This window comes from Crocodylus porosus, unplaced genomic scaffold (assembly GCF_001723895.1).
Source record: "Crocodylus porosus isolate Cpor-Errol unplaced genomic scaffold, CroPor_comp1, whole genome shotgun sequence".
Taxonomy (NCBI): domain Eukaryota; kingdom Metazoa; phylum Chordata; order Crocodylia; family Crocodylidae; genus Crocodylus; species Crocodylus porosus.
In genome coordinates, this window is record NW_017728906.1 from 178,951,175 (window position 1) to 178,960,072 (window position 8,898).

Consider the following 8,898-nt stretch of genomic DNA (forward strand, 5'->3'; position numbering starts at 1 on the left):
CAAGCACTTGAGTTCCTGCTGTGTTTGCTTAGTTTTTATTAATTTATGTTACTGTACATGTTTTTATTTTATTTTCTGAAAGTGTGTTAGAACTTGGATGGGAAATAGAATAAATTGGGAAAGAAGAGAATATGAAGTCACAGTAATATTTTATTTGTAAATCTCTTCCTTCTGTATTAAACCACTAAAAGATTGCAAAAGGGGAGAGGGCTGGAAACTGTGTTAGGTAAGTCATATTGCAGACTATTTTGATGATGAAATTAGATGCATCATTACTTTTTTGGGTACTAAAAGGATATTTGACACCATGAGTCAAGCCCAGCTGATGTATACATTTGCTATAAAAAGAGAGCGATTTGAGAGATGTGTGCAGTAGTTTGACAGCAAGCAGTAAACAGAAGCATCAGAATGACTATAAGAAAGAAGAGCCTTCCATTTTTGCTGCTAGCATGCGTGGCATTCTCTTCTAGTGCTCCTGTGACTCCCGAAGATGACACAACAAGGTTTGCAGAGGTAAATACTTGCTATGGCTTCTAAGTTCTCTATCTCAGAATTAATATGTTTTGTAAAAGAGATTTAATAAATGTCATATTGCACCTCTTTTCCTTTTTTAATAAATCAGGATAGTTAAGAGGTATCAAGTTCTGGGGGTTTAAAAGAAACACTTTTCTTCTGTTCCTTTATTCTGACTTCAATAACACTATTTGGCAAAAAAAAAAAAAATTTCTTCAGGTTTTTTTTTTAATTACAATTCCTGCTGCCAAATGCAGCAAAATGAAGTGAAAATATAACAGGAATATGCATTAGTGTTTTCTTTCAATCAGATTTCTTTGCTTCCATATATTCAACAAGGCACTCAAATTAGTACCAAGCCTTAAGTCAGTGGCCTGAGTAGTCTCAGTGATTTCCATGGGACTGCTCACTCATTTAAAATCAAGCTAATTATAGTTAATCAGATCATTAATGCAACACACCCTCCACCAGAAAAAACTCAATCCTAAACCCACTTAGAGCTATAAATATTTTTATATCTTGTTGAGATGTGATCATACCTATTTACTAGGAACATAATTCAAGAGAGACATAAATAAATAGCATCAGATCCTATATCCGTATTTATTTGCCAAAACTGATAGCCTAATTTTCCAAAATTCTCACCATCCAGATGCATCCACTGGATTTCAAGGATGCATTATTAATATGGGATAGTTCCTAACACTAATGGAGCCAAAATAAGAGCTGCAGGAGTTTATCACAATTAATAAAAATCCAACTGGAACTTAGGGAGGAATTTTAATTTTTTATTTTTGGGGGCTTTTTGGCAAAATCTTTCTTTGGTGGGGAAGAAACATAGATATCAAGAAGATGCCCATCCGAAATTTCCCCTGGTCATTTAACTAAGTCATTAAAAAAACAGGCAGAAGGCAGAGTAGATTTGCACCTTTTAGACTAAACAAATCAGAAATGTACAGCATAAGCTTTCATAAGCAGGAGGCTTATTTAATCAAAGGCTGCTGTAAATGACAACTTATGCTACAGACCTCTGATTAATTAGTCTATAAGGTGTAAATCTATTCTACCTCTTGACTGACTTCAGACTAGCATAGTTAACTACCATTTTAAAAATGTAGTTAATCCTGGAAACAGGCCCCAAACAAGCGGGATTTAAGTCAGAATTGTTTCGATGTTTGAAACAATGTGCAATGTGCTGGCAGGGCAGTTAAGGTATGCTATTCTGCTCTGGAGGCATGAGCACGAGCTCTATACCAGCCCCTGCCGATGGCTGCCTCTAGTCAATCCATGGGTACCTTCGGGTTTGGGAGTCAGAAGTGGCTAGATGGGATGCTCTGCCTTGGGTGTTGTCGGCTACAGAAGCTGGTGTGTTAGAGCCATGCTAGCTTTATGGCTGCCAGGCTGAGGTAAAACTATGATCTTTCATAATCACTCATGCCCTCAACTACTGCTCTTGTTTTTTGCCAGGATTACCTAAAAAAATTCTATAGTCTGAAAACAGACGTGCAGCCTCATTTTCGGGGAAAGAACATTGGGGCTGTATCTGAAACACTCAAGGAAATGCAGTCATTTTTTGGACTGAAAGTGACTGGGAAGTTAAATGATGAGACTATAGAGATGATGAAGAAGCCCAGATGTGGTGTGCCTGACATGGGCGACTACGTTCTAACAGAAGGGCATCCAAAGTGGCCAACAAATAACTTGACATACAGGTAACAGTTCTCTAAGCAACTTGTGGAGCAACATATTAAGGCCCAAACTTGCATATATGTGGGCCTAAAGATCCAAAGCTAGGCTCTCCTTTCTGGAATTCAGCACCAAGAAAAGTATCTTGGTACTCTAAGGAAGGAGACTAACTTACTGAAAGTTAGGAGATGTAAGTACTCAGGATTTGAAAGTCAAGCTGCTTCTTCCATTACTAAAGCATGCACGGAAGAGCTTTTTGGCAGTAAATACAAAAGATTTTTACTACAGCAACATATTGCCAATAATAACCCGCAAGTGTCAATGTTCATAGACTAATGTTTGCTTTATCTTAAAGGATTATAAACTACACACCTGACATGAGCCCGGCTGATGTGGATGAATCTATCAAACAAGCATTTGAAGTCTGGAGTAACGTGTCCCCAGTGACATTCAGAAGGATCAAGGATGGAGAAGCAGATATAATGATCTCTTTTCAATATAGGGGTGAGACATAAACCATGAGATTACAATGTCATACTTAGGTAGTTATCAAGTAGTCATTAGCCATCCTCAATTACAGACACAATTGAGATATTAATTAAATAAGTACTTCTTTTTTTAGATCATGGGGACAATTCTCCCTTTGATGGACCTAATGGGATACTAGCTCATGCTTTTCAGCCTGGCCTCCGGATTGGTGGAGACGTTCACTTTGATGAGGAGGAAACTTGGGCAAAATATAACACGGGTAAGGTTTGCCTTGCTGACCTTGTTTGTTCAGGTGAAATAGTATTTTCCTTAATGAGTTGTTCCATTGACTTTAGGTATTACTGTATGGGAGGAGAGTAGCAGGGAGTTTCCTTCTCCCTTCTTCAATAGATTCCTTTGAAGGAAGCAGTTCTTCAAGAAGATGCAGTTATATGGGATTCATGCTGGGTTTTTTTCTGTGGTGTTTTTTATGAACACTTAGAGTAAAGAAACTGGCACTGAGAAAAGTTACTTTGGCAACCTGAAGGGGTTTTCTGTTTTCTGTATGTCTTTGAACTGCAGGGTCTAAAACTAACTGGTGTCTTTGGCCATTATTGCAATTCTCCTCTCCAACATTTTGGCATAAATAAATCAAATGTAGTTAATGGACCACAATTCTTTTCATAGGAATTAGACCCAGTTAACCCCCTGCATAAATTAAAGATGTACTATGGTGTGTTATGGAAGATGGCAGTAGGAGAAGCAATAAGAGGAACTTGGGGATTGTAATTAGTCCTTGATAGGTCTATGTATTCATATAACTATTCTCTTTCTACTCTACCTGTTTGGGCTGTAGTGTTTGCAGAATGAATGAAAGCTTCTTTGGTCAGTCACAAAGTTGTTTCCCATTTTAAGCACACACACCACAGATTCAAAAGAATCTCACTTATTTGAATGACATTATCTTTACTCCTCAGGCTACAGCTTGTTCATTGTTGCTGCCCACGAGCTGGGCCATGCCCTGGGTCTGTCTCATTCTACTGATCCTGGAGCTCTGATGTACCCCACTTATGCTTACACAGACCCTAAAAAATTCCACCTCCCTCAAGATGACATTAATGGCATTCAAAGCATCTATGGTAAGAAAATCAACATCTGATGATTCCCTGGTTTGATATTGATTTTACAGAGAATATTACTAAACAATCACCCAGAAAAAGTAATGATAATAGAGAGGGAAGGGACCTACTAAAGTAATCTAATTCATTCCTGTGCACTACACAGGGTACCTATACCAAAATCTGACAGATGTTTGTCTATTTGCTCTTAAACCTTCAGTGAAGGAAATTATACATCTTCCAATAATACACCTATTCCAAGAGCACTCCAAATTTTCCTGACCTGCAGTTAAAGGAAGGTTGGTGATGATCCTATCGGTCATCCTTCAGGATCCTATGATCCCAAAGCCCAGTTCTCCTGCAAACCCATCCCTGCAGCTTATAGCAGCTTTGTATGTGCTGAACTTCCTCTGTGCTAGATTTAGAAAACCAAAAGACCTGACATTTTCTAGAAGAACTCTGATTCAGAGACTGTCCCTTAAAGACCATTTTCACTGGTTTTCAAGATCATTTTTACATAATATTAAATTCTTCCTTAATCCTCATGTAGGAAAATCTCTGAAACCTGTTCAACCAACTGGACCCTCAACTCCAGTAACATGTGACCCTAATTTGTCTTTTGATGCTGTTGCTACTCTGCGTGGAGAAATGCTGTTCTTTAAGGGCAGGTAAAGTCAACAAGCTTGTGGTGTGGTTCATTGTACTGCAGTACTGAGAAGGAAACAAAAATGCAAAAAAAGTAATGTGTATCACTTGCAAAGAGTTGCCTGCATTCTGAGCAGGCACTTTGGTGTTACCTAGCTTTTATCTAAACTGTGGCATAATTCTTTGATTCAAAGGGGCTGTGTCAAGTGGTGAAATAGCCACTGACCACTGTATCATAGAATCATAGAATTATAGAAAACTATGGTTGGAAGGGACCTCAGGAGGTCATCTAGTCCAACCCCCTGCTCAAAGCAGGACCAGCCCCAGGCTTTGTCTAGCTGAGTCTTAAAAACCTCCAAGGACAGAGACTCTACCAACCTCTCTGGGTAATTTGTTCCAGTTCTTTACTAACCTCTTCAGGAGAATTTTTTTCCTGATATCTAACCTCAGTTTTCTCTTTTCCACATTAAATAAGCCAGTTCCCTCAGTCTCTGTTCATAAGTCATGTGCCCCAGCCCCCTCACCATTTTTGTTGCCCTCTGCTGGGCTCTCTCCAATTTGTCCACATCCTTCCTGTAGTAGGAGCCCCAAAACTGGACACAGTACTCCAGATGTGGCCTCAACAGCGCTGAATAGAGGGAAATAGTCACATCCCTCAAAATATAAGGAATTATAAGCACTTTCAGTGAAAACTAAAATCTAGACCTGCCAGTCCAGTGTGTGTGAATCCTGGACTAGCAGTCTACTTGTAGTACCTGTGAGAGAAATTTGAACAACTGGTACATCATAGTACCCTTCCACTTCTCCTTTTCAAAAGAGGAAGTAAGAGGATCTCTATTTGAATTATAAACTGAATCATAAGTTAAGACTTGAATTTCTAGAGATCATATTTCTACTTTATTACATGTTGCTTGCAGTTATTAAGTTAGTCATTATATATTAATGTCCTTTAAGAAAGAAAATTCTCATAATTACGGAAGACCCCAAATTTTTCTGTCTTATACTTCTGGTCTGCTAATAAGGGCTGGTGGAAGTAGGTCAGGGCACCAGTTCAATCCCTGATAAAACCATTTCTCATTATGTTGACTTCAACTGATATTAGAGCAGTGGTAAACTTATCATTTGCAATAATGTAGTATGAGGGAAAACCTGGGCTACCAACTCTGTAATGAACCTGGTGCACTCTAGGTCTTCAGCAATGAGAAACTTTAGTCTTCATCACAAAAGTCACTCAAGAATTAGGTCAATGAAGTTGTAGCTGTAGCAGACTTGTGTCCTTCCTACAGACCATGCACTAGAAGGATTTAAATGACTCGTTATGTTACATTTCTGGCTAGAGTGGAACTGCTTTAATGTGCAAATTATATCTCAATCAGATATTTCTGGCGCAAGCATAGCCAGATACCAGAGATTCAGATGAACTTTATCACTCTATTCTGGCCAACCCTGCCATCTGGAATTCAAGCTGCTTATGAAAATGTTGAAAAAGATCAAATTGTTGTTTTCAAAGGTAACACTATCTGAAATTCTTTGAATATATGAATTTGCTGTAATTAGGTTACTTCACAGAAAATACAATTAAGAAAATCTATCCTGGTTCTCTTTAGATGAAACTTCATTTAAATAACATGACTTTCAACCAGAAATGCCTTTTCTAAACTGAAAATGTTTATTTGAGTAGCTCAGTAACAGCTTTGAATTAATACACTCATAGTCAGTTGTAGGTTAAATTACTATCAGAGGTTTTGGAAAGGACCTATAAGGGCTGGAAGTTAAAGAAGGATTTCGTATCAACAACATTACTTAAAGGTTTTGAGAAAAAGAGGGTTTTGATCCTGAGACCCTACCTTTTAAGTGAATAACAAACCAGAATTGCAGGGGAATTATTCAGTCAAACAAGGTGAAGAAATTTGAAAACTTCAAATTTTTACTTTTGCAGAGTTCAGTTAGAACTATTGAGGGGACTTCTGATTCAAAAAAAGTTTAATGAAAATTTGGGTAATGATTTTTATACAAGTTCAAAGAAAAAATATTGAATAAAATACAACATCTTCCACAGGATCTGAAAAGTGCTAAACTTACTGACAATTTTTTTATGAAAAATATTGTTTTAGGAACAAAGGCATTTGTTTATTAAAACAAATCTAAATTTGAAATATTTCAATGAAATTACAATTAGAAATTATAATCAGTATTATCAGAATCAGCTGATGAAACGTTGATTTGTATTTTTCTTTGCAGAGAACAAATACTGGGTTCTCAATGGATTTGATGTAGCCCGTGGTTACCCCAAAAGAATTCATCAGCTGGGCTTTCCAAACACTGTTAAAAGAATTAATGCAGCTTTCAGTGATAACAATACAGGAAAAACATATTTCTTTGTAGCCAACAAGTACTGGAGGTAAGATGTAATATTCAGCAGTTTTAAGATATGTTTTCATTATGAGACTTGAAGAATGATTACATGAAATAATTCAGAATAGCTGGGTTTCAGACAATTAAATAGTTTTTATGGAATTTATTTCCAAATCGTGTAAAAAATGCTACTTTTTCATAGGATTTTTTGACCATTTTACAGTATTCTATATCTGGGATACAACGTAATCTTTAGAAAGGTGATTTTCTAGTAAATTCTTCAAGTTTAACCCACAAAGGTGCAATTCCTGCTTGAAATAGCATGAAATTTATTCTTGTTACTCTCAAATTTGGCCAGGGTGAACTCTTGGGAATCCGTCCACATATATTTTTCTATGATTTATGTTGTCTAAGCAATACATTACTTGGTGGAAAATTGTTTATAATTCATGAGAGCGCTGTTAACATTTTCTACAATACGTTGTTCTGAGCTGATTTCCTCATCATAGGCCATTGGTACCCTAGCTTAAGAAAACAGGTTAGGATTCTATTGAATGCAATTTGTGCAATCACAAGATACTAGTACCACTTTCACATACATGCATCATGATTTTTCTTAATAAATAAAATATCATCCCAATGCTACCATAGCATAGACAAATACATTTTCAAAATTAGACTGACAGGCTTCTGCTTTACGCAATGCGGAGGACTGTACTGCTACAGTGTGGGATAATCAAAGCTCTATAAAGGCTAGCAATGTTATATTCCCTTTGGGCAACCTTGCAAAAAAATGCAACTGTTCAGGGCAAAATAATTTCTGGTCCACATTTACTATAGACACAGCATTTACCTCTTCCTGCCCTTTGAGTGAATGTATATACATATACACATACCACGATACATTCTTGAGATGAAATGCTGGTATCATTAGGGATTTTGCCATTCTCTTCAATAGGGCAAAGGTTTTTGTCTCTCTCATCTCATGCACATGCAAACCTAGGCACATAATAGCAGTCCAGTCATTTTAAAGAACGGCAGCATTTCTGTCAGGTCTTGTTTGGCCTTTCTAAAAGTTACTTGCTTATCCATAACTCCTTATTCTATTTGTTTTTATTAAGATATGATGAAAACAGGCAATCCATGGATGAGGGTTATCCAAGAAGCATAATCAGTGACTTTGGAAAGATTGGAAAGGTTGATGCAGCTGTTCAGCATGATGGTAAATACAACAAATATTTACATTTATTACACTACAAGATATGTGCTCCTTTGGAATGAAAAAATATTTTAAAGGGAACTATTATTAATATTTATACAGGTTTACTAAAAACAGGCTTTCTAATACATGAGTATGTACTTCCTGCAAAAGTTAATTTTGTTCTCTAGAAAAAGCTTTGGAAAAAATCTAAAGGGTGACTTCTAATCCTTCAATTTATTTTTCTTTCTAGGCTATATCTATTTATTCCATAGAACAAAACAGTTCCAGTTTGATCCTAAGACCAAAAAAGTTGTCAGTGTCCTGAGGAGCAACAGCTGGTTTAACTGTTAATTGCTTTGATTTCCCTCCTGTATAATACAATAGTTGTATATGACACTGTTTTCAGCTTTTAAAAAGAAAAAGCAGTATTATTTTCTCTGAGACTTTTGTCTGAAAAACTGCAAACTGTAATCTTAATGCAGTTATATAATTTATAAAATGTTTACAGACCAGATTGAAGATCGTCAATAAAATGTATTGTGTTTCCTACTATTGTGATTGTGTTTTTTGATTAGAGCCACTTCTCCAGAGCTCAGTTCTGCCCCCGATACAGACTGACTTAATAGACTGGAGGCAAGGAAATTACAAGGGACATCAAGAGTCCAACCCTTTCCCCCAAATAAAAAGCAGTGAATGGGAGCACTACATAGTCTCACACTGCATCATGTTACCAGATTTGCCTGCTACTTTGGGGTGTGCTCATTTATTAGGGCTAGGGTCTTGGTAATTCTATCAATGTGTTGCTTGTGTTACTTGTGTTTCTGTATGGAGCTGTATCTCTCCCTTCTGCAAGCCCTCACCCCCAGTGGAGCTATCTAGCAGGACTCAATTCAGTGGGGCTGGGTTAAACTA

The 8,898-nt window shown here is 37.0% G+C and overlaps 1 protein-coding gene across 1 annotated transcript; it reads left to right on the forward strand.

Annotated features, from left to right (window-relative positions):
* Window positions 1-332: 332 nt before the first annotated feature.
* LOC109306732 (neutrophil collagenase-like) lies at window positions 333-8,535 on the forward strand. Its single transcript, XM_019530268.1, has 10 exons — window positions 333-513; window positions 1,981-2,225; window positions 2,555-2,703; window positions 2,822-2,947; window positions 3,645-3,806; window positions 4,336-4,453; window positions 5,807-5,940; window positions 6,672-6,831; window positions 7,907-8,007; window positions 8,237-8,535. Exons 1-10 carry the CDS (start codon window positions 409-411, stop codon window positions 8,335-8,337), a joined length of 1,401 nt encoding a protein of 466 aa, XP_019385813.1. The 5' UTR covers window positions 333-408; the 3' UTR covers window positions 8,338-8,535.
* The last annotated feature ends 363 nt before the right edge of the window (window positions 8,536-8,898 follow it).

Bases quoted from the DNA above. Each gene is read 5' to 3' on its own strand.
- LOC109306732 (XM_019530268.1), top strand. From the start codon at position 409: ATGACTATAAGAAAGAAGAGCCTTCCATTTTTGCTGCTAGCATGCGTG. The intron at 3,807-4,335 runs GTAAGAAAATCA...ATCCTCATGTAG, and splicing joins TGGCATTCAAAGCATCTATG to GAAAATCTCTGAAACCTGTT. The intron at 6,832-7,906 runs GTAAGATGTAAT...GTTTTTATTAAG, and splicing joins GTAGCCAACAAGTACTGGAG to ATATGATGAAAACAGGCAAT.